Here is a 25,878-nt window from a genome sequence, read left to right on the forward strand (position 1 = left end):
TTTTAATGCTTACCATTTTATTGCTTACTAAACGTCGTCTTGATAAGATTTGTAAACATATTAGTCTTCAGTAGAAACTTAATATAGAAAAAAATGCGTATATCTCGATGTGAGTCATTACAATGTCAAATTTCATTGAATGGGTGTAAAACTAACTCATGCAGGTGGCAGCTCTCGACAGCGACGCCGGAGAAAACGGAACCGTTCGTTACAGCGCTCGTGCACGTGGTATCGCTCGAGGTCTCCTACGCGTGCACGCTCACTCCGGACGAATATACGCTTCGCCACGTCTGCCTCTCACCGCGCACGTCACTTACGATTTGACGGTAAATAAATTCATTAATATTTGCCGACGAAGGTGCTAGAATACTTTTACGTTTACGTTAACCTGGGCATGTGCCGACCGACAGGTGCGCGCGTGCGACGGCGGCCCCAAGCCGCGCTGCAGCGTGTCGCGGGCGCGCGTGCGCGGCGCGGCGGCGGGCGGCGGGCGCGCGCCGCGCGTGCGCGCCGTGCCGCCGCTGCAGGCCGCCGAGCTGGACGCGCCCGGCTTCCTGCTGGCTCTCCTGCAGGCCTCCGACCCCGACGGCGACGCCCTCTACTACGACATTACCGGTAAGGTGACCGTCCCCCGGTGAGATGTCCCTCATGTTTATTGATGCGTTTTACCTCTATCATATTTTTGATTTGTCTATTAAATTTTAGACGGTGATCCCGGACATCAGTTCTACGTAGGTCGCGAGGATGGTAGCCTGGTCTTGGCGCGACGCTTGCTCTGGGAAGAACGATCGCGATATTCGCTTAACGTATCCGTAAGCGATGGACTGAACACGGTTTATACGTCGGTAAGATTGTTAAAAATGTAATGAACGAAAATAATATATAAAGACCTCGCACTCGAATAAATACCTCCAATTTTAACAACATTTTAGATAAACATAACCGTGATCAACGATGCGAACGAAGGCGGCGTGACGTTCTCGCGAAGCGAGTACGTCGTAGAGGTGTCGGAATCCGCCCGCGCGGGCGAGGCGCTCGTGACGCTGCAGGCCTCGGCGGGCGCCGCCGCGCGCCTCCTCTACGGGCTGCACGCGGCGCGCGCTCCGAGGGATCTGTCGCTCTTTCGTCTGAACGAGCTCACCGGCGTCCTCGAACTCGCTCGTCCGCTCGACAGGTACTTTAGTTTCCCTTCTTTTCGAGCGTTAACCATACGAAAAGTAGTAAAGGCCTAATTTTAATAAATATAATCTCTAAACAGAGAGACTTCGGCGACCCACGAACTGACCGTGTGGGCTCGGGACCAGGCGCCCCGCGCCTCCGTGGCGTTCGCGCGCGTCACCGTGCGAGTGCACGACGCCGACGAGCACGCGCCCGAGTGGGGCCGCCGCCTGTGGGAGGCGCGGCTGGCGCGCGGCGCGGCGCCCGGCACGCTGGTGGCGCCGCTGCGGGCCGCCGACCGCGACGCGGGCGACGCGGCGCGGGTGACGTACGCGCTGGTGGGCGGCGACGCGGCCGGCCTGTTCGTGGCGGACGCGGAGCTGGGTGACGTGCGGCTCGCGCGCGCCCTGCCGGCCGCCGGGCCCCGCGACTACACGCTGCACGTGCGCGCCTCCAACCCGCCCCCGTCCGCTCGCTCGTCCACGCTACCGCTGCACGTGATCGTTGTGGAGCCCGACGACGCGCCACCGAGGTGCATCATTGGTTTCTCGTCGATGAGAGTCGACACTCACCGACGTTGCACGTGTTCCGATAACATTCTAATGTTTTCCTCGGCAGATTTCTGTCGGACGACATAGTATGCGAAGTATACGAAAACGAGCCCGCAGGGACGGTCGTCGCCACCTTAGAGGCGCGCAGTTCCTCCGCCGTTTGGTACACGCTCGAAGGCGGAGAAGGTCGGTTCAATCTGAATCCTGCCGCCGGGGTGTTGTCTCTCGCTGTTCCACTAGACTATGAGAAGCGAGAAATCTATAACGTTACCATCATCGCCCTCAATATGGTGAGGTTCTCCGTCTGTTACATTACACTTCATAAACATTAACTTATGAGTACTCACGTGTTTTCTTCATGAACAGGGCGGTGGCAGTGCAAAAGCGCACGTAACAGTGCACGTACTGGATCGCAACGAATTCCCGCCGGTTCTTCTTCGTCGAGAATATCGCGGTCGCGTGTCAGAGGTCGGAATCCATATCTACATAAAATATGAAGGGCACTTCCTCGAAGAATCTAACTAACTTCTAACGCACGCAAATATATGGCTCGGCCGCAGGCGGCCGGCGTGGGCGCGCTCGTGACGGACGCGGAGCGCGAGGCGGGCGCGCCGCTGGTGCTGGCGACGGCGGACGCCGACTCGCCCGCCAACCGCCAGCGCGCCTACGAGGTGCTGGAGCCCGCCGCCGCCGCGCTCTTCCGCCTCGACCCCACCACCGGCGCGCTGCAGCTCGCCGCCCCGGTCGACTATGAGCAGCAACAGATCCACAGATTCACAGTTAAAGTATGCCATGAGACTTGACGCGGATTTTTTTATTTTATTTGCGATTTATTTTTTAGCGACAGCGAAAGAAAAAAACGCATTCCGTTTCGATGTCCAAAAATAAATTCGTGTAAATTCTATTAATTATACTTTTACGTGATTTACGTACAAATCGAATCTCTCCTTAATATTTTGTGTACGAATTCAGTACAGTTAGCTCTCTGTGCTACTTTGATTTGAAAAATCTTTGGGATCTTATGATTTCTATAAAAAGGCGTGCTTACTCTTTTTACAGGTCATCGATATGGGAAACCCTAGGTTACCTTCGGATAGCGTCGCCAAAGTGACGATCGAGGTTATAAACGTGAACGACTGCCCTCCAACGTTCGCTCAGGCCTCGTACGAATCGATCGTTTTGCTGCCGACGGCGAGCGGTGTGAGCGTGCTCACGTTATCTGCGAACGATCCCGATGAACCGAATTCGCTCGCTTCGCTCAAGTACGACATTATTGACGGAGATCCGCGTGGCGCCTTCGCGCTGTCGGCCGCTGGCGAGCTCAGCGTAGTGGAGCCGAGTGCGCTCGCTGGATCGCACCGGCTGCGAGTGCGCGTGTCGGACGGGCTCTACTCGAGCACGGCTCGAGTCGAAGTACGCGTGCGGGAACCGGATAATTCCGGGCTCGCCTTCCAAAAAGCGGACTACTACGGATCCGTTGTCGAAAATTCCACCAAATCTGCCACTATCGTCGTTCTCAACGTCCTCGGAGCCGCACTGAACGAGCATGTCGAATTTCGAATACTGAATCCGGTCCGAGGGTTCGAGGTACGACCTCTTAAATATCTTTTTAAACGAATCTGCCGAAAGAGAAAACGAAGAAATCAAAGCGAGTGACCCCATCAGGTGGGCGCGACGTCGGGCGCGGTGCGCAGCACGGGGCTGGCGCTGGACCGCGAGCAGCGCGACGCGTACACGCTGCTGCTGCAGGCGCGCAGCGCGGCGGGCGCGGGCGGCGGCCGCGTGGCGCACGCGCGCCTGCACGTCAGCGTCACCGACGTCAACGACAACTGCCCCGTGTTCGTGGAGCGGCCCTACGTGGCCGCCGTGCTGGCCGGCGCCGAGCCGGGGTCGCCCGTGGTGCGCGTGCGGGCCGTCGACGTCGATGCGAATGACAACGGCGAGGTGAGATTGAAACCGTGCAGTCGACTGTAGTCAAATAAACAACTATTGACATTGGTTTGACTCGATATCATTGGTCGATAATTGATATCTAGGGCTATCATTATTGATTTTCAAAAACAGTACGTTATGACTGTTGATGAAGCTGTTATCGGAACTTAACGGAAGTAAGCTACACACCCCCTTGAGCATCGTCGTCGAGTTGCCAGCTTGTCGGTTTTGAATAGGATACACTTTGGAGAGTGCTCGAAGGCTCTTTTCTGCTCTGCTCTTTTCTGCTCTGCTCTTTTCTTAACTGATTGAGCCATCTCCATTCCTTTATCGGACTACTAGGCACTGGCAAAAGATTCATCCATACGTTATTAACATACCCAAAAGTCGAACTAAAGGGTTTGATAGCTCGTTTTTGGTAAGAGTCGCCAAGATTTGGAACTACCGGCCTGGGTCTATTTTTCCTGATATGTTGAACTATGGAGCCTTTAAGAGTAGAGTGAACAGGTTTCTTTTGGATGGGCGTGTATCACCTTCGTCTTCATCTACACTTTCCATCAGGTGAGAGGGAAGATAAACGCCTATTCCATTACAACTAATAATAAAAAAGTAAAATCAAAGTGGATTCGAGTCATTGAGTGCCTGTTGCACCTCATGCAACTTTGTGTAGCAATAATGTAATTTTTAGTTTTAAGTTTGAGTGCAATAAAGGATAAATAAATAAATAAATAAGTGGAATACTGTTGTATAAATAACATACTAGTATTAATCAAGAACTGTCAGTAGTGCACAATATAGCCGAGCTATTAGCAAATCGCATGGAATACGTGACCATGAGGTCTGTTTATCTTTATTCTTTCTGCGATTAGAGTACACTATGGAGGCGTTCTAGTTAGAGACATGTAGCTGTCAGTGTTCTCGCGGCTCAATGACAAAGTTCACGAAAGTATCTCTTTCTCAGGTTCGATACGAGATGAAGCGCGGCCACGGCGAACTCTTCCGCGTCGACCGACGCACCGGCCAGATAACTCTGAAACAAACCCTGGACGCACACAATCAACTGTACACTTTGGTGATCGCCGCCTTCGACGGAGGTGAGTCGCGCTCGGGAGTCGCGGTGAGTCGCGGTGAGTCGCGGTGGGACGCGGTGGCTCGCATCGAGCGGAGCATGTACACGTGTGGGCGCAGGGACGCCGGCGTGCGGCGCGGAGGCGGAGGTGTCGGTGCGCGTGTGGGGCGGCGGCGCGGCGCCGGCGTGGCCCGCGGCGCACGAGGCGCGCTCCGTGCGCGAGGACGTGGCGCCGGGCTCCGCGCTGGGCGCGCCGCTGCAGGCGCGCTCCCCGCTGGCCCGCCGACTCATCTACACGCTGCACGACGGCGCCGCCGATCTCTTCGAGATACACTTCGACACCGGTGAGACCCCTCTCCCGACCGTTTCCTCCTGGATAGCTGCGACCCGCGCTCCTAGCGTACTAACGTGTCGATTTTGTCCCGCAGCGCCCGACAGAGGGAGCGGTCCGTGTGAGTATTGGCCGCGAGTCACGTGATCGTTTTGTGTTTATCGTGTCGTGGGGCGATATGGCTTTTGGGACATATCGCTCGACGACGTGCGCTCCTCGCTGGAGGTAGACGAGCTCGAACTCTCGCCGTTTTCATATTTCACGCCTCGTTTATATTTGGAATGCATGACTTTTGTGTTATTACGTGTATGAAATAATAACGATTATAAGCGTATCGTAGTGAGCATATAGCACCTTTAGAATGAGATATACACAACTTCTGAAATAGTATGTGTTTAAAAAAACTTCGAATAATTAAATGACATTGTTCCGTTCGAGTTAAACGAATTTCTGGGTTTAAAATTACTGGAATGATTAATTACAAACATAAGATTTTGAGGTTATACTTAATATTTTTAAGCTATTTTCTATGTTTAAATACTTTTATAACCCCTTTTATATTTGTTCTGCTTTTTTAATAAATGAATGATAGGTACAACAAGTTTATCACTCTTCTGTTAGGCCGTTTTGATATACATATACGCTGCATGAAACCAATATAGAGTCCACGTCCGCGTCAGTTAACATTCGTGTTTTGGTTACTATGAAAGCTGCAAATTTATGTTAACTTGTCACTACATTATTTCAGAACATACATATTTTTCAATAATTAATTTAAGAAAATTTTAAAGTATCATCACGCATATTTTGCTGTTTTTAACTACGAAATAAGCAAGTCTTACATGACGAAAAGAAGGGACCAGAAATTTATCCGTATGGAACCCCATACTGAAAGCGTATATATACGGTTTATGCTGACATTGACATATTTAATGACCTATAATAATATACTAACTCTTAATAGTTATACTGATTTTTAGATCTTACACTTGAACTGATAACACTCGGGATGTATAAATCAAATTTTATACCTCCATTGTGACATTTTACAAATTCTAACAATGTATTTAAATTCACAATCGTTTATTTTATTTTTATTATTTTGACAGAAAACTGAATTTAGACTGCTTTCTTTATTATCTCATTATTTTTATAAATTTTACATTGTTTTATTTCATCAATTAACTTTTTATATTTATAGATTTTACAATGTTGACTTATACTTCAACTCACAAGTAATTTTAGGACACCTGTAGTGTGAAAAGTAGGCAATTACCCAATTACTTATGATGAATTTTTGGTATTTTTGGTGTTGTCAAATAAATAAATAAATAAAGCGTCTTCTCGAATACCAATATGATGTAGTTTTCCTACCCGACATGTATATTTTTGACCAATAGTTAGTTTATTTCAAATAGTAATACGGCTAACTATGTCATATTGAACCTATTCAAAGGATTCACCGCAGCGATACATACTAAACTACTGAAAATACTTTACGTTTTCTGCTTTTTTCAAATTTAGAGTAGGTAGAGTATACATATGCACGCTTAAATTAAGGTGATGCTATTCTTTAAAATTTACACAAGATTCAGAAATGTGAAATACGCGTTCAGTGAAAAGCTTAAATTGACAATGTCCTTTAATTATCGATTATGCTTCTTCGCTAGCTTACATCACTAATATCGTTTCATTCAAATTATTCACTCGCTGTATATTTTGCAACAGTACGCCGTATGTTCCCCGATATCTCCCTCACAATCATTTCATCGCCTCGGTTTCGCTACACATCATCAATGGAATCCATTATAGCATTTTAACGAAATGAACCAAACATCGCTCGCACTCGTGTATTCGAGTCGACGAATACCGCCGAGCAGTTCGTGGCAAACGATGGCATCGGATCTGTGCCGCAGGCTCGTTGGTGGCGCGCGCGGCGCTGGACTACGAGGCGGCGCGGGAGCACGCGCTGACGGTGCGCGCCACGGACGGCGTCACGGGCGCCTACGCCGACCTCGCGCTCACGCTGGCCGTGCAGGACGTCAACGACTGCGCGCCCGAGTTCGAAGACGACGAGTACCGCGCCGCGGTCTCCGAGGCGGCCGCGGTCGGGGACCTCGTCCTGCGGGTGCACGCTGCGGACGCGGATAGCGGTACGGAACTCAAATCTTTGATGCGATTATTTTAACTTTAAAACGCTCGTTTATAAATGTATAAATCTGGTAGCTCTTCAGATCCTAACAACTATAGGCCAATCTCGATACTACCAACCCTCAGCAAAATATTTGAAAAAAATATTTTAAATCAATTATTAGCATATTTCAATAGATACAATCTGCTTCATAGAAAACAATTTGGATTTACGAGGGGTCGCTCGACTACCGACGCAGGTATCGAACTAATAAGAAATATCTATGAAGCCTGGGAGAGGTCGCAGGATGCCTTAGGGATTTTCTGCGACTTATCCAAAGCCTTTGATTGTGTTCAACATGAAACTCTGGTCAGGAAACTATATCACTATGGAATTAGAGAATGTGCACTCGACCTTCTGACTTCTTATCTTAACAATAGAATTCAGAGGGTTGACGTTAAAGGGACAAGGTCTCCTGGGGTCTTAGTTGGTATGGGGGTCCCACAAGGATCAATTCTTGGACCTTTTCTATTCCTCATATATATTAATGACTTGCCCTTTCTTGTTGGGAACAAACATGATATAGTATTGTTTGCTGATGATACCTCTTTGGTTTTTAAAATTAATAGGAAACAGGTACAGTATGACGATGTAAACAATGCTATGTCTGATATAGTACACTGGTTTAGAGTAAATAATCTTAGGCTGAATAATAAAAAAACTAAAATTGTAAAATTTAGCACACCAAACGTGCAAAATGTAAAACCCGATGTACTTATCAATGGGGAATCGATGGATCCAGTTGAAACAACTGAATTTCTTGGCCTTACTCTTGATGCCAAATTACAGTGGCTCCCCCATATAAACGGATTGGCGGGTAGACTGAGTTCTGCGGCATTTGCGGTCAAAAAAATTAGATTATTTACCGATGTTGATACGGCTCGCCTAGTTTATTTCAGTTACTTTCACAGTATAATGTCGTACGGTATTATGCTTTGGGGTAACGCAGCCGCTGTCCATACTATATTTGTGCTGCAGAAGAGGGCTATTCGCGCAATCTATAACCTGGGAGCCAAGGAATCTTTGAGGTATAAATTTAAAGAAATTAAGATATTGACTGTTGCTTCTCAATATATATTCTGTAATGTTTTGTATGTACGGAAAAATATTAATGTTTTTATGAGAAAATGTGATTCTCATAACGTTGGTACAAGGAACAAACACAATCTTGTTACTCCTGTTACTCGACTGCATAGAGTCAGTAACTCTTTTGTGGGGCAATGTATACGCTTCTACAACAGGATCCCAGAAAGCGTTCAAAATGCTTCTGTTGCGAAATTTAAAAAAATTGTTAAGGAACGCTTGTGTGCGAAAGGTTACTATACAATTAGTGAGTTTATGTTTGATAGCACACCTTGGGAATGAAACGATCGCCTCCTGGCTGTTTCTACTCATATATAATTAGAAAGAAAGAAAGAAAGAAAGATTTTTTTATTTGTAAGCATCGTTTTGAGACATCAGTGACATAAACAAAACAACAAAAAAAAAAAAAACAAAAACTTAAAATAACAATACAATTAAATAATAAAAATTGTAAAAAGAGGCATAAATAAATAAAAACAAAATGCTGCCTACACAGCAGTACGATGCCACAAAAAGGAAAATCACTCAGCATTTGCTGTCGTCCTAGGAACCCCACACACAGAAATTAAAAAAAAAAAAAAAAAGAATAACAATAAAAAAAGAAATTAACGATTTAAATTATATAGTTTTTTTTTTTTTTTTTCTTTTCCTATACTTAAATTAAAATACGATTCATACTATGTGTGAAATTCGCAAAGACGGCAGCACTGATTTTCAGTGATCACCTTATTTCCGTACGTCAAGTGAACGACATTGACAATAGTCCACTATTATATCGTGTTAAAATCAAATAAAAAAATAACAGAAATAAAAACAAGTCTAGGATGCGCTCAGGTACCTCGCGGCGGCAGTGGAGGTTGGACGTGTTGCACAATAGATTAAAATTTAAAACTAAATTATATTACGCTGAGATCACAAAGATGCAGAAAATTATATTACGCTGAGATCACAAAGATGCAGAAATGTATATAATTAATTTGACGTAAAGAAAAAAAAAAGTCCCGCTGAGTTTCTTTCGCCGGTTCTTCTCAGGTCAGGGTGTTTTCTTTTTCCGAACCGGTGGTAGTGTTTAACTTGACAATCAATAAGAAAGTGTAATACTTCTATATTGAATAAAGGAATTTGAGTTTGAGTTTGAGTTTATATACACAGATGGTGTCCGCCCGCCGCCATTTGTAATCAGTAATATCATACTATATATACGATACTAGAAATAAAAATAAACTTGTAACCCCTGCTTTCCGTTTGCAGAGAACGTTTTTGACGACTAAATTAATGAATAAATCTTATTATTCATTAAAATAATACTTTTTAGAAAAAACGCCTGGATCTTTATATTTATAGTACGCGAGTTTCTGGCCATTTCTTTTCTCTGGAGGCTGCTCTCCGAACGTTCCGTGCCGGCACATATTATGTTAACCAAATGCTAAATAATACTTCCGTTTATTTTCTCAAAAACGTTTATACGAATTAAATTTTTTTTTGTTTCATTTTAGTCAAAGGCGATGCCCGGTTATTGTTTCATTTTACCTGCAGATTATAAAATATAAAAAACCGGCTAAGTGCAATTAGGACTCGCGCACAAAGGGTTCCGTACCATCATCCATAAAAACGGCAAAAAAAATCATGTCTCTTGTATGGGAGCCCTCTTAAATTTTTATTTTATTATGTTTTTTGTTATTTGTTGTTATAGCGGCAACAGAAATACATCTGTGGAAGTTTTAAGTGTCTGAGTACACGGTTCATGAGTTACAGCCTGGTGACAGTCGGACAGACGGATAGACGGCGAAGTTTTAGTAATAGGGTCCGTTTTACCGTTTGTACGGAATCCCTAAAAAAGATTATACTAAAACTTTGACGTTGACTTTAGGTGCCAACGGCGAAGTGACGTACTCTCTGTCCCCGTGGGGACCCGAGATGGGCGAGGAGGAGACTCCGTTTGCAATCGATGCGGCGACCGGCGACGTGCGCGTGTCCTCGCCGCTCGACCGCGAGCGACGCGCCGCACACCACCTCCTGCTCACCGCCACCGACTCCGGCCGACCGCGCTTGCTGACCACTGCACATCTTTTTATAAACGGTAAGCCTGAGACACCCGAATAAATAAAGACGAGTCACATATATTAGGACCGCTGCTCTAACGTGGTCGTGGTCGGCTCGATGCAGTGGAGGACGTGAACGACTGTGCGCCGCGCATGGAGCGGACGGTGGTCGCCGCGCTGGTGTCGGAGGAGGCCGCGCGGGGCACGGCGCTGGCGCGCGTGGCGGCGTGGGACGCGGACGAGCGCGACGCGGCGCAGCTGCAGTACGCGCTGCAGGGCGCGCCGGGCGAGCGCCGCGCGCTGGCCGTGCACGCGCGCACGGGCGTGCTGTCGCTGCTGGACGCGCGCGCCTGGCCCGCGCTGGCCGGCTCCCCGCGCTCGCTCAACGTGTCCGTGTCGGATGGCGCACACGCCGCCTTCGCGAGGGTCAAACTCTCGCTCGCGCCCGCCAACCGGGCTCCACCTCATTTCCCTCATCTCGTACACGAGGCTCGCGCTTTAGAGAATCAACCACCGCCGCTTCTTCTGACTACGGTTAGTGACCCCGAAATGGAACTGACCCGTGCGATACCGAACTGATATATAAAATAAAATGTCATTGAATGGTAAACATTTCTTTGTATCTATAGGTGAAAGCGTACGACGACGACGCAGGAGAGTACGGGACTGTGACATACTCCATACCGTCGGCTAAACTACGCGAGACATTCACGATAGATTCGAACACCGGGGCTCTAGCGACTCGAGTGCCGCTGGACCGCGAAAAGCGTGCCGAGTGGGAAGTGCCCGTGACGGCGAGCGACGGCGGCGGCCTGCTGCGACACACCACAGTGCGCGTGCGCGTCGCAGATCTCAACGACAACCCGCCCGCCTTTCCTTTGCGAGAGTACCGGGCAACCGTGCGGCACGATCGAGCACCTCTAGTTCCCTTCCTCACGCTAACGGCGAACGACGCGGACGCAGGAGATAACGCGCGATTGACATACTCAGTCTACGAAGGCGAGCTGCGAACGGACGCCGCGGGCCTATTCGCCGTCGACCCACTCACCGGTGCCCTTTCCTTCGCTCGTAATGCTTCAGCATTCGGTGAGAGTCCGAACTGACAAATAATAGAACAAATTCTGATACAAACTGTAAGGGCCATTTTTCCATTACCACACCCGACTGTGCCACAGCGTCCCGCACGGTGCAAGTGTGGGTGCGCGCGCGCGACGGCGGCGGGCTGGCGGGCGAGGCGGGCGTGGCGGTGCGCGTGCTGGCGGCGGGCGAGCGCGCGCCGCGCCTGGTGCCGCCGCCGCCCGACCTGTTCCTGCCGGAGGACGCGCCACCCGGCACGCTCATCGCGGAGCTGCGCGCGCCGGCCGGCCCGCTGCCCGCCCTGCGCCTCGCGCCCACGCACGTCCCGCGCGACCTGTTCGCCCTGGACGCGGCCGGCCGCCTCGTGCTCGCCGCGCCCCTGGACCGCGAGACCGTTCAGGAACATGTCATAGGTTAGCTCGAGGTTTCATATTGAAGGATGAGAGCACTGTTCTGTGGTATTGGAATATTTTAATTTTAAATTTATTTATAGGGATCATTGCGGAGGGCACGGGGAGTCCGGCTCCGGCGACGATGGTGCTTACGCGACTTCACGTTTTGGACGTGAATGAACACGCGCCGAGTTTCCACTCGCAGCCTTACGTCGTACATCTCGCTGAGAACACACCACCACATTCTAGTGTTTTACAACGTAACGTCCATTTTTAAAATATAAATAATAAAATTGTGCTCTACGAACTACGCGCTAAGAGGATAACACAGAAAACATCACTCGATCGGTGTATCAGACTATAAATATATTACATTGGATTGCAGTAAATAGAATTTTGTCATTGCCTTCAATTCAAACTGCGTGTATTGAATTCGTAGTGATGGCGGACGATCCCGACTCGGGCTCCAACGGTGAGATAAAATTCTCCCTGGCCGACGGAGACACGGACGACGGCCAGGGCGCAGTCCCGTTCGCCGTGGACGCGCACAGCGGCTGGGTGACGACGACGGCGGCGCTGGACCGCGAGACGCGCGCCGAGTACCGCCTGCCGCTGCTGGCCGCCGACGCGGGCGCGCAGCGACGCTCCGCCCGCGGCTCGCTCGTCGTGCGCCTCGTCGACTACAACGACTGCCCGCCGCGCTTCACGCAGGACACCTACTCGGCCGAGGTGAGGACTCGTCGACTACGGGATCGTTGAGTTCGCGTGCGGATGCGCCGACTGACACCGCCGTACCGCAGGTGCGCGAAGACGCCGCGGCCGGCACGGTGGTGACGCGGCTGGCGGTGCGCGACGACGACGTGGCGGGCGCGGCGCTGAGCTACTTCGTGGCGGCGGGCGACCCGCGCGCGCGCTTCCAGGTGCGCGCGTCGGGCGAGGTGTTCGTGGCGCGCGCCCTCGACCGCGAGGCCGAGCCCGCCTACTCGCTGTCCATCGCCGCCACCGATGGCAAGTTCACCGCCTACACCGCGGTGCACATTGCCGTACTCGATGTCAATGGTGATTATGTTTATTTGTGATCCATTACCGAATGAATAAAAGTCTATATTTCGATAGCTTTAATACCATACAATCATATCGACAGACAATCCGCCGTACTGCGTGCGCCACCGTTACCGCGTCCGCCTCTCCGAGGATGCGGCGCGAGGGACGCGTCTCATGACTCTTCTGACTCGTGACGAGGACGAGGCTCCCAATGCACGCCTCCGTTTCTTCCTCACCGGCGATCACGCTGAAAACTTTTCTATAAACAAGGTTACTATACAAATTATAGTTTCTACAAATTTAAAATTCAACATTTCAAACAAACTTATATCGACATACATGATAAAAAATAATATAATATTACAAGTTAATAGAGAAATAAATATTTTATATTCAGAACTTTCCTTGTACAACGGCCAAACGATGTATAATTATAACTGTGCTTAGACTCAATTTATTATTACGTTATTATACTGTTAAACTACATATATATATATATATATATATATTTTAGGAAACTGGCGTCGTGAGTGTGGCAGCGGCTCTGGATCGAGAAACTCTTGCCTTTTATCGTCTAACAGCTCACGCGCAAGATCGCGAACGATCCGAGTGGGCATGCAGCTCCGAACTAGAAGTCTCTATAGACGACATCAACGACAATGCGCCCCGATTTTCGGCATCGATATATAGCGTCACCTTACCCGAAGACGCCGAGCTCGGAACCCTCGTTGCGAAGGTGTGCACATTTTACTCTATCTTGTGCGTGTTTTTCTTATATGTCCGGCAACCTTAAGACTAAAAGGTTTATCGTTCTAGGTGCACGCCACGGACGACGACTTAGGAGAGAACCGACTAGTGCGATATTCGTTCGTGGACGAAGTAAACGACGCATTCGAATTAGCGAGCGATAGCGGTATAATCACCCTCCGCTCGCCGCTCGACCGGGAGACGCAGGCCGAGCACCGCCTCGTGGTGCGCGCGACGGACGGCGGGCTGCCGCCGCGCTCGGCCAGCGCCACCGTGCGCCTCACCGTCGCCGACGTCAACGACAACCCGCCCGAGTTCGAGTTCGAGCAGTACCGCGCCGTCGTCCCCGAAATCGACGCTCCCGGGACCGAAGTTCTGCGCGTGCGCGCCACCTCGCGCGACACCGGCGTTAACGCCGATGTTTATTACTCGTTAGTCGGCGGCGACGATCGTGAAGACTTTGCGGTGCAACGAACTAGCGGCGTCGTCACCGTCGCGCGTCCGCTCGACTACGAGCGCAGAAAGGAATACTTTTTAACGGTTCAAGCCGTCGACGGTGGATCCCCTCCGCTCAGTGATCACGCTACGATTAACATAACCATTACGGATAGCAATGACAATGCACCTGTGTTTTCGCAGGCTTCGTACGGAGCCCGGGTACGTGAGGACGCTAGTATTGGATTCCACATCGTACAAGTCATTGCCGATGACGCAGATGCTGGTGCCAATGGTCGCGTCGCTTATTCGATAGCACGCGGTGATCGCGATGGAAGTTTCAGTATCGATCCGGATACTGGATACATTTCAGTCTCGGCAGCGCTTGATCGAGAAACTAACCCAGCTTATGTGCTGGAAGTACGTGCTAAAGACCGTGGAGTACCAGCTCTCGAAGCCACTGCTGTGATTAACGTTGAAGTTTTAGATGCCAACGACAACCCTCCCCTCTTCGAGCAGAGCAACTACACAGCAATTGTGCAAGAAGATAAACCTCTCGGACATACTCTACTCAAGTTTGTAGTCCAAGACGCAGACTCACCGCCGAACGCTGCACCTTACACTTTTGATTTTCAATCGGGAAATGAAATGGGTGCTTTCCGACTAGAACAAGATGGCTATCTTCGATCAGCGACACGCTTTAACCATCGTATCAAAGATCGCTACGTGCTGCAAGTACGAGTGTTTGACAACGGCACACCGCCACTGTATTCCGATGCTTGGGTATACATAAAAGTAATTGAAGAGTCTCAATATCCGCCCGTCGTAACTCCTCTAGAAATTATCGTAAACTCTTACCTCGACGAGTTCCCCGGTGGTGTTATCGGTCGCGTATTTTCATCTGATCGCGATGCATACGATTCGGTTTCCTACGCTTTAGTTCCAGTGGATGGAGCACCGTATCCTGCGAATGATTTATTTGAAATAGATCCTCGCGATGGCACATTGCACGCCGCACCGAGACTCGACGTAGGAGACTACCGCCTTAACATCACAGTTAATGATGGAAAGTTTGTTGGCTATGCAATTGTTAAAATCACGGTTTTACTAATATCGGATGAAATGCTTGCACAAGCTGTCGTCGTTCGGTTTCGTGAAGTAACAGATCGTGATTTCGTTCTTAGTCATAGAAAAGGATTCATCCGAGCAGTAAGCGAAGCGACCGACTGCGAACCGAGTGATGTAGTAATTGTTAGTGTACAAGCGTATGGAGATGATGTGGGAAAGGAGCCGAGTAGAACTCGACGACAAGTAGCACAAGATTTAGATGTCGCTTTTGCGGTACGAGCACCTGGCACGGATGGCTTCTTACTGGCGGACTCATTACGCCGCCGATTACACGCACACTTGGAACGTTTAGAAGAACGAACTAGATTGGTTATAGAGGAACTAGTACGTGCCGTTTGCGGTGGATGTGTACACGGTACATGTACAGAAAGGGTTGAATTACGAGCCACTACAACTCGTGCGGTAGCTACCGATGTGTTCTCTTTAGTAGCACCTCCTTACAAACTTCGCGGTGAATGTTCCTGCTCACGAGGTTATACTGGTGATCGATGCGAGCGCCCCTATACAGAATCCACAGATATCGTAAGCCCGACATGCCATTGCGACTCCTCCAGCTGTGATCCTAGTGTGAATCAACCGGGATATCGTTGTTGCGAAAGCGACGACTGTCGTCCGGCCGTTACCGTCGCCCATTTATCTGGCGACGGATACCTCGCATATCGATTAGAACGCGGCGTCGTAGAAGGATCCCGGCTACTAGACGACGAGCTAATAATAAGTTTACGTTTTCGCACTCGAAGATCACGCGGCACACTTCTGTATGCGGCGGGACGGGTGGACTTCGCAATTTTAGAAATCGTAGAGGGATACGTACAATTTCGAATGGAGCTCGGAGCCGGCGAAGCCAAAGTCCGCGCCGGCGGGCCCGTGGCGGACGGCGCCTGGCACGACTTGCGGCTGGAGCGGCGCGGCGCGGGCGTGCGCCTGGCCGTGGACCGGCGCGCGGCGCAGGCGCAGGCGCCGCCGCCCGCCGCCGTGCTGGACGCGCGCGCCGACCGCTTCCTGCTCGGCGCCGCGCTGCAGCGGCACGCGCACGCCTTGGCTCCCGAACAGGTACTTCGAATCGCTCCACGTTTTCTTTTAAAGTGAAAAATACTGTACCGGAAAAATCCTAGTTGCTTTGATTTGCTTTGATTGATAATCTGTAATTTACGATACTATCGTTGATTTAAAATATGACTTTTCAGGTGACATATGGCTTTCACGGCTGTATTTCGGATATAAAATTAAGCGGTGCCTTCCTACCACTGGAAGAAGGCGGAACGTCCGACGACGGACGAGCACAACTAGTCCGACGGGTGCGAGTGCGCGTAGCGGCGACTTGCCCTCCACTTCCGCCGCCCGGACCGTGCGCCGCGCAGCCGTGCTACAACGGTGGCACGTGTAGAGAAATACCAGACCTTCTGGAAGATCCAGCGAGCACGGCGGAGGCGTACGAGTGCTCGTGTCACGCGAGGTTCATGGGCCGTCAGTGCGAAGTGGATAGCGATCCCTGTGCGTCGCAGCCGTGCCTGCACGGCGGGTTCTGCACGGCCGAGGGCTCGGGCACGTTCCGCTGCGCGTGCGCCGCGGGGCTGGCGGGGGCGCGCTGCGAGCGCGGCCGCTGGTGCGCCGCCGGGGTGTGCGCGCACGGCGGCTCGTGCGAGGAGGGCGAGTGGGGCCCGTCGTGCCGCTGCCGCGGGTACTACGGCCCGCGCTGCCAGTATGACGTCGATGAGTGTGTCGGAGAGCCTTGCCTAAACGGCGCGACTTGTCTCAACGAGCCTGGCTCTTTCCGATGTCTTTGTCCGCCCGATAAGACAGGTTAGTTCTTCAATTCTGTTATTTATTAGGAAATACAGTCGAATTTACATACAAATATTTATCCACAAAAACAGAAACCCTTAAGAGCGGTTTTTCCTATTACCGCTTTTCAGTGTTTGTCATATTTAAGCTTGTGTGCGTGTTCGTATATAAACACAATTATTACAGTCAAGCGAATCTTAAAATAAGATATAAAGCAGCGTGATGCTTTTAAATGTAAAAGTTTCTATATAAATCATTATTTATTCTATGGGTTTTATTTTTATAGAAAATAAAATGATACACGAATCATAATAAATCACTGAAATAATTATAAACTAATTTTAAACTTTATGTAAGTTAATATTAAATATAATAACTTTTACTAAAATATAAAATCGATTGTCACTCATAGTAACCGTTATTTTACGGCGCTTACGATTTCTTGAGTTATTTTAATATAATTTTTTTTCTGGCAAAATTAGTGGGCCAACTGTTGTATGATACAAGAGAATGATAAAAAAATAATTACCCTAACCTTGAAAGACATTGGTTATCTAATTATAAATGACTTCTAAATTATGAATTCAAACCGTAAAAAATCCAATGTAAATTTGGAACGGTTGGATTCTGAATCGCACTTGCGTTGATTCGCCCCAATGTACATGTACGTATGTATATATGTATAGGGTTTTGACAGTGAACCTTTAATCTTGTGTGTTTTTTTGGATCTCATGTTAAAAAAATAGCACGGAATAAAATCCCTATTCTAAATGTACGAATTCGGATGGCCAAAGCTAGTATAATATTTAGTGATGATATGATAATTTTACGGTAATTACAGGTATGAATTGCGGTAATCCGTTATACTCGGATGCAGTAGTGGCGGGTGAAGCTGCAGGTGGCGGTCGTGCCCTTCGCGAGCTGTGGTCGTGGGCTCTGCAAGCGCGCTGGCCGCTCGGAGTGGCCGTCGCTGCGCTGCTTCTACTATTGGCCTTAATGCTGCTGCCCTTCTTGTTGCGACGCTCGAGGCGCCCTCGAGGTCCCCCCGCGCCTCTCAACAGCGCCATCGAGAAACTTCCGCCTCGCGCCTCCAAACTCTCCAATTTAGAGGCAGTGCGTCGCGGTCGACCCGCTTCATGTGCGGAACCACCGCCGCTCAACAACATCGACACTCTTCGTTCCTATGGCTCCGCCGGCGACGAACTCGAGGGCATTCCTCCCGATTATCTACGCAATCTCAATATAGACCCGGTCGATCGGAAGCCCTGGTCGGAACAGATGCATCTGCACACATTCGTCGATAATAAAATTTATAACGGTAAGATCTTATCGAGCTCCGATTCATTCTATTTCCGAGATGCGATCGAAAGGATCTAAATGAACTCTCCTCTAACAGATCTGAAAGGCTGCAACACACGTGTCCGCGTGCCGTCGCCGGCGGCGGCTCGGCGCGGCGCAGGCGAGCCGCACCTCGTGGGCGGCTACCACTGGGACTGCTCCGACTGGTGCGGGGGCGGCGGCGCGCTGCCCGGCATCAGCGAGGTGGCGGGCTCCGAGCGCCCCGACTCGTCCTCGCCCCCCTCGCCGCCCTCGCCGCGCTCCCCGCGCTCCCCGCGATCCGCACGCCTCTCGCCGCGAAGGACACTTCCTCTTCCTCTCGACACCGATTCGGCGACTGACGATCATGAACCTTTACGCTTCACCGACGGCAAGTACACTTTTCAATCGATGGAGTGATACGATTCCAGTCTTACAATCGATCGAATGTCGCGTTTGTTCCCACAGCCTCTTCATATTTGCTGAACGTAGACGAGTACTCCCCGGCCGGGGAAGAGGGGACGCTGCGCGCCCGTACGATTCGCGAACCAGACGCCCACAGCCTCATCACGATGCTCGGTGAGCACTCGACGGTCGACACGACGATAGAAGAAAAACGACAATCAATAACGAACGTTATGAAATGTTTACAGAGGAGCGGCATTCACTCCTAGGCGACGGAGGCTCGTGCAGCGACCTGTCCGCCAACCTGTGCGAGATAGAGGACTCGGAGGCGGAGGAGTGCGCGCCGCCCGCCGTGCCGCCGCCGCCCGCGCGCCACACGGACGTGTGACGGCGGCGCGCGGCCCGCGTGCCGCCCGCGCCCCCCGCGCCCCCCGCGACCCCCGCGCCCCGCGCGCCCCGCTCGCGCGGCATCTAGCGAGAACTCGTCGTGTGCAACGCAGCACACTCTCAGGATCGGCCCGACTGACGTTCAGTGCTACGACGCATTGGGCTTTGTCCCCGATGCGTTCGCGAGGGCAATGAGCGTGAAATTTTGTGTAGATAAATTATGACTGAGTTCGAAATAGTGACGATACTTTTATTGAATTTATGGTTTAAAGCGTTACTTAATCTTTTTCTAAAATATGGGAAATTATCGAATAACATATTACGTTGTGACAATTCGACAGCTGAATCTTGCATTATATAGTGGACGTCGATGTAATCGTTTGGCAAAATTGTAATAAGATTGATGTTCAGAGTTTTGCGTTAGGTGACTTGTGACGCAGACGTTAGTGTAATTGTACATTGAGTAGTTAGACATTCGGCTTGCCGCCGCCGCGCATGCGCCGCCGAGCTAAAGCGTGATTATGTATAAACGTGTAAATATGTATCTGCTGTAAGAGTAACGGTTGTTGTATTTATGTATATAATGTAGGTGCGTGGGCGAGCGGACGAGTGTGGGCGGCGCCGCGGTGGCGAGCCGCATCGTTTCGTACGATTAAAAATATGGTGCTCCGACTATAGTTTCATATCATGACTTTAAAGTATGCATTTACAAAACCTCTCTCCTTCTAGGTTAGCGTTATCTTAAGGAATCTATTTTTATATGTGTACAGAAAGTAGCGTAGAGCGGCCGACGGCGAACCTGACTGATTGAAACGATCGCCGCGCGGTGCGCGTCAATTTTGTTACTAAAATTGTTCGCAAATATTGAACGATTGATAATTTATTTAACTATTGTTATAAGTTTTGACACAACTAATGAAGCGAATTAAAGTACAAGTAATACTTATAAAATATGTGTTTTATTGTCCTAAATGTAAATCTATGTACGTCTATTATAAAAATACGTTCTGTTCGAGCGCCTGATAAGTTTAAAGAGCAACACGAAGCGCTCACTTATAAGTTAATTTTAAGTTATAGTTTTATGTACACCGTTCTGACGGTGATTAGCGATCACACCGGCGTTCAGTTAACACGATTTTTAAGTTCTCCAAATTCGCCTGTTTTATTTCGTCAAGCCAGTTATCCCTTGTTTACATGGTCCTTCGAGCTGGATTATATCTTCTTCGTGAATTAAAGAAGATAATAATGCATGAATCAGAAATTAATATTATTTTTAGCTCCGTTGTTAATTAATATTAACAACGGAGCTAAAAATAACTGCATCTTGAGGAGTTATACGTGAGCAGAGTGAATTTGGTATCAGTACACATATTTCAACGGTGTTAAGTTTTCTAGTGGATAATATCGTCACCCAACACTCGTACAGGTTGTATTTAACTTTAATATATAAGAAATATAAAAGGTTAGTACATTTTTATACCTGTATTCATTGTGTTAATACAGGGTTACAGGGTAATATGTCACGATCCTTTTAAAGGGTTATAGTTCACGACAATAGCTATCAAATGACCCCCAAAATGCTCTATGGCTCTTATCGTGCGGATCATTTTAAAAACATCTGCGTTTCCTTAGGTATCCATCGGTACATAAAAAGTACAGTAACAATCATAAACTCAGGAGAAAATTAGATAACAAAGAGAGCAGGTAGGAAATTCTAAGAAATGCTATTGTTAAGAAATTAAATCTGGATCAAAGACAAAAGGACCTCAATGCAAAGTAGTTAAAGATTATTTTAGGGGTAATAGGTAAAAAAGGAGAGATAAACCAGAGCTGTCATTGCAATTTTGAATTTAAATCAAAAACAAAATACTTAATCTTTTTAGTTACTCCATACTTTCGAAATTACACTGTTTATTATTCATAATTCGTGTTCAAAACGAGATCCCCTATTTCGTATACAAATACGCATTCTTTTTCTTAATTCACTTTTTACTACAACACTACTCAAGCTATGTCGAATAGAATTTGCAGCATTCATTATTCTTGTTTTGAGTTCTTCAATTGTTTGTACTGGTGAAACATCATAAACCAGGCTTTTCATATGCCCCCAGACATAATAGTCCATCGGAGTCAAATCTGGACTTCTCGCTGGCCATGGGATTGGTCCTCCTCTGCCAATCCATCTATTACGATAATTGCTGTCTAGCCACTGTCTTACGGACATTCGAAAGTGTGCGGGGCAACCATCATGCTGGAATATCATTCTCTGCCTAAGTTTCAGCGAAACATTTTCGAGTAACTCATGCAGGATTTCTCTAAGCAAGCTTTCATAACTTTCACCATTTAAGTTATCAGGTAGGAAATGTGGCCCAATAAGATTATCATTGATAATCCCCATCCAGACGTTTACCGAGAAACGTCTTTGTGAACCGCTTAATCGCTTTTTGTGAGGGTTTCCCTGTTCTTTTTGAGACCAATATCGAATATTGTGGTAGTTAGTAATACCATCTTTGTCAAACTTTGACTCGTCTGTCCATAAATTTTTTCTCAAAAAATTGGGATTTTCTGCATCACAGTGTAGCATAAATCGGCAAAAATCTAAACGTCTTGCAGGATCTCCTTCTCCTTTTGCGAACAATGGTAAAAAACCAGGCTGAAAATTATGTAAGCGTAGGCATAATGTATTAATTCACGTCTCGAACATTAAAGGTAATCGCTATAATAGTAATAATATATCAACGTCTCCGTCGACGTCTGTAGCGCCTGAGCGCTCAATTCCCACTGGCGATGGCACTGGTAGTCTGGTAGTGTTGCTTTATCTGCGCGCCCCTCGCCTTCGAGTAGCGAGAATAATAATAAGCAAAGTGGCGTGTTATTATCAACCGCTTTTGTTAAATTATATGATCACTATAATGTTGAACATATAGTGCGTGCAGCACTTGATAGTGGTAGCACATCATTAGCGATTATGTAAACGACTTAAGTTATATACTAAACAAGTAGATGGGTCAATATATGGTATAAATAACGCGAATTCTTGCGTAGGCAATGCATGTCAGGTCAAAATGACGTCACTGGATAAAAGCTATACCGCTAAGTTATTTTGTTTTGTATTGCCGTTAATAACAAATGATATGCCTTGTTGTGAAGTTGATTTGTCTAACCTTAATATTCCTGTTGAAAGTAGTGTATAGCCACATATATAGCAAGCAGCTCTCTGTCATATGTGCTGTATATGAGTTGCGTCTCAGATAGCGATTTGGAGAAGAAGGCTATTGGGTACCATTTCCCATTCCGAATTGTTGTAAAACAGCCCCGACACATGTTTGAGATGCGTCAGTCATCAATGAGAGTGGTGCGTTCCGGTGACGGTGGTGCTAGTGTTACTGATTCCATTGGGCTTTCTTTACATTGTTCGAATGCGCTGATTGCCTCTGTAGTCCACTTTGAGGCTATTATTATGCATTGCATTAGCAGCCCGTAAATGTCCCACTGCTGGGATAAAGTCCTCCTCTCCCTTTGAGGAGAAGGTTTGGAGCATATTCCACCACGCTGCTCCAATGCGGGTTGGCGGAATACACATGTGGCAGAATTTCGTTGAAATTAGACACATGCAGGTTTCCTCACGATGTTTTCCTTCACCACCGAGCACGAGATGAATTATAAACACAAATTAAGCACATGAAATTTCAGTGGTGCTTGCCTGGGTTTGAACCCGAAATCATCGGTTAAGATGCACGCGTTCTAACCACTGGGCCATCTCGGCTCTGAGGCTATTAGGATGTCATCAACGTAGCTGAATACAAAGTGTAAGCCAGCAAGTACGGTATTCAGGAATCTCACGAATGTGTGACCCGCGTTACGTAACCCAAATGGCATTCTGGGGAACTCGAATAAACCAAATGGAGTTATTACCGCAGTTTTTTCAACGTCCGGTACTGGTCTTTTGTTATTATTTGATGGAAGACATTGTGTTTAGGTTGCTTTAAGGCGTTCATTGGTCTTGTTATATTGGAAAATTTAACTATAACATCCGCATAAGGATTGTCAGCGCTTATGGTCCTTACTAAGCGTTAATGCTCTGTCGCCGTATGTTTTTTTTTTTTATAAGTGTCGTCATGACTCCCTCTGTTGCCTTTTTTTTGGGTAACACTGAGATGTTAGCACCTGTCAAAGTCAAAGTCAAAGTCAAAAATCTTTATTCAATATAGAAGTGTTTGTAATCTGTGCCCTCTTGGCATAAATAAAAGCCAAAATTTAAAAAAAAAAAAAAAAAAAGAAGTGTTTGCACTTGCTTATTGATTGTCAAAAATCTACCACCGGTTCGGAATTTAGCACCTCGGACCTGAGAAGAACCGGCGAAAGAAACTCAGCGGGATGTACAATGATAAGTATATTTTAGTTGTTTGAAACAGCCTGGAGGCGATCATTTCATTCCCAAGGTGTGCAGTCAACTAAAAAGTCATTAGTGTTGTAATATCCTTTAGCACACAAACGCTCTTTAACGACTCTTTTGAATTTTATAATTGAATAATTTTGAACGTTTTCTGGGATCCTGTTGTAAAAACGTATACATTGCCCCAAAAAAGAGTTACTAACCCTGTGTAATCGGGTACTTGGAGTAACAAGTTTATTCTTGTTCCTAGTGTTAATAGAATGTACGTCACAATTTCTGGGAAAATCATTTATGTTTTTGCGTACATACATAACATTATCAAAAACAAATTGAGAAGCGACAGTCATTATTTTAATTTCTTTAAATTTACCTCTTAACGAATCTTTTGGGACCAGGTTATAAATTGCACGAATAGCCCTCTTCTGCAGTACAAAAATAGTATTAATGTCAGCTGCATTACCCCAGAGTAGGATGCCATACGACATTATACTATGGAAATAACTGAAGTACACAAGGCGTGCCGTATCCACATCAGTCAAAAGTCTAATTTTTTTACCGCATAGGCTGCAGAGCTAAGTCTATTCGCCAATTTATTTATATGGGGGCCCCATTGGAGCTTAGAGTCTATTGTCATACCAAGGAACTCTGTTGATTCTAAAACATCTAATGCTTCCCCGTTTAAACGTACACTCGTTTTGACACATCTTACATTGGGAGTAGTGAATTTAATACATTTAGTCTTTCTACTATTTAACATTAAATTATTAACACTAAACCAATTTACTATTTCAGAGAGAGTATTGTTCACATCGTCATATATCGAAAGACGTCTTTTTATTTTAAAAATTAAAGAAGTATCATCAGCAAACAATACTATCTCGAGTTTATCACCTAGGAGATGTGGCAGGTCATTTATATAAACAAGGAAGAGAAATGGTCCAAGAATTGATCCTCAAGGGACCCCCACAGTAACTGGAGACCCGGGAGATCTCTTTCCATTTACATCAACCCTCTGAATGCGATTGCTCAGATACGAAATCAGAAGACTGAGTGCAGTGTCCCTAATTCCATAATGACGTAGCTTCCTGACCAAAGTTTCGTGTTGCACACAATCAAAGGCCTTAGATAAATCACAAAATATCCCTAAGGCATCCTGTGACTCCTCCCAGGCCCTGTAAATATTTTTAAAAAAAATAATCCTGTAAAAAAATTTTTAAAAACAGTTGCAACATCCCGATCTGAGGAAAATAAATTGTTGTCAATAGATAAGCTAAAGTCGGAGAAGTTATTTTTGACTCTTCCAGTTTCACAATTAATAATTTTCCATGTCATTTTAATTTTATCAGGTGCCTCAATAATTTTTTTTTTTATATGCAATGATTTAGCTGTATGACATACACGTTTGAATAGTTTAGAGTAGGCACTAACATAACTGATAAATGAAAAAGACCGGTTGTATGATCTTTCACTATAAAGTTCATACAACCTCTGCCTACTCTTGTGAATTCCGACAGTCGCCCAATCATTAAATTTAAGAAAATTCCTAGAATAGACTGTCTTGGAAGTAGATATGGCATTAAATTCTGTTTTAATTAATTTAAAAAAATTGTTATAAAGCTCATTAGAATTATCATTTAATTGTAAATATGAGAGCTTTGCCATGATATTACTTCTGAACTTCTCAATTCGATACAAATTGATTGGAACAAATGTCTGTTTTAAATCCTTAGCATTATTATTTATTTGCGAATTAAATGAAGCCAACTGTCCACAATGATCAGAACTTAACATATTTATAATACATTTATGATTAGGTACACAGTTGGTAAATATGTTGTCAATACATGTTCCAGTGGATTCAGTGATTCTAGTTGGCTCTAAGAATAAGTTAATGAGGTTATATGAATATAATAATGATCTGAATCTAATACTTATGCTACAGTTTTCTAATAAATTTATGTTGAAGTCACCACAAATAAAAATATTTTTACTTGATCCAGATAATTTCAATAATGCACTTTCCAATATTTTCTCAAATGCTTCATATAACCCGCTAGGAGGTCTGTATACGCATACAACAATGACATGCTCAAGCTCTGCACAGGCTATTTCAATAGTCTGCTCAATAGAAAGGCTCACAACATCCTTACGTTCTTTAAATTTTATATTTTTGTTAATAAGTATTAATGAGCCACCACGTATAGCTTTTTTTCTATTGAACATACTAGCCATCTGGTGACCACTGAAGTTAAACATAAACTGATAATTTACAAGCCAATGTTCTGTTATACATAAAATATCAATGGCATTACTGTTTATGAATAACTCAATTTCTAAATCTTTTCCTGTCATTCCTTGAATGTTTTGGTGCACCAGGTTTACAAGTTTACTATTATTATTGTTGTGTG

The 25,878-nt window shown here is 46.7% G+C and overlaps 1 protein-coding gene across 1 annotated transcript in view; it reads left to right on the forward strand.

Annotated features, from left to right (window-relative positions):
* Positions 1 to 20,016, forward strand: part of LOC125077639 (fat-like cadherin-related tumor suppressor homolog) — a 44,449-nt gene extending 24,433 nt beyond the window's left edge. Inside the window, exons 9-37 of the mRNA XM_047689624.1 lie at positions 165 to 326; positions 411 to 615; positions 706 to 845; positions 933 to 1,174; positions 1,259 to 1,690; positions 1,777 to 1,999; positions 2,076 to 2,177; positions 2,270 to 2,494; positions 2,769 to 3,296; positions 3,375 to 3,653; positions 4,603 to 4,735; positions 4,830 to 5,054; positions 5,139 to 5,162; positions 6,958 to 7,194; positions 10,186 to 10,395; positions 10,482 to 10,891; positions 10,987 to 11,443; positions 11,533 to 11,847; positions 11,928 to 12,086; positions 12,266 to 12,555; positions 12,627 to 12,885; positions 12,971 to 13,140; positions 13,385 to 13,606; positions 13,687 to 16,233; positions 16,368 to 16,983; positions 17,807 to 18,283; positions 18,362 to 18,673; positions 18,751 to 18,861; positions 18,936 to 20,016. Of these exons, the coding sequence (XP_047545580.1) occupies positions 165 to 326; positions 411 to 615; positions 706 to 845; positions 933 to 1,174; positions 1,259 to 1,690; positions 1,777 to 1,999; positions 2,076 to 2,177; positions 2,270 to 2,494; positions 2,769 to 3,296; positions 3,375 to 3,653; positions 4,603 to 4,735; positions 4,830 to 5,054; positions 5,139 to 5,162; positions 6,958 to 7,194; positions 10,186 to 10,395; positions 10,482 to 10,891; positions 10,987 to 11,443; positions 11,533 to 11,847; positions 11,928 to 12,086; positions 12,266 to 12,555; positions 12,627 to 12,885; positions 12,971 to 13,140; positions 13,385 to 13,606; positions 13,687 to 16,233; positions 16,368 to 16,983; positions 17,807 to 18,283; positions 18,362 to 18,673; positions 18,751 to 18,861; positions 18,936 to 19,075 (9,852 nt within the window). The 3' untranslated portion in view covers positions 19,076 to 20,016. The remainder of the gene's footprint in view (positions 1 to 164; positions 327 to 410; positions 616 to 705; positions 846 to 932; positions 1,175 to 1,258; positions 1,691 to 1,776; positions 2,000 to 2,075; positions 2,178 to 2,269; positions 2,495 to 2,768; positions 3,297 to 3,374; positions 3,654 to 4,602; positions 4,736 to 4,829; positions 5,055 to 5,138; positions 5,163 to 6,957; positions 7,195 to 10,185; positions 10,396 to 10,481; positions 10,892 to 10,986; positions 11,444 to 11,532; positions 11,848 to 11,927; positions 12,087 to 12,265; positions 12,556 to 12,626; positions 12,886 to 12,970; positions 13,141 to 13,384; positions 13,607 to 13,686; positions 16,234 to 16,367; positions 16,984 to 17,806; positions 18,284 to 18,361; positions 18,674 to 18,750; positions 18,862 to 18,935) is intronic.
* The last annotated feature ends 5,862 nt before the right edge of the window (positions 20,017 to 25,878 follow it).

This window comes from Vanessa atalanta, chromosome 4 (assembly GCF_905147765.1).
Source record: "Vanessa atalanta chromosome 4, ilVanAtal1.2, whole genome shotgun sequence".
NCBI lineage: Eukaryota > Metazoa > Arthropoda > Insecta > Lepidoptera > Nymphalidae > Vanessa > Vanessa atalanta.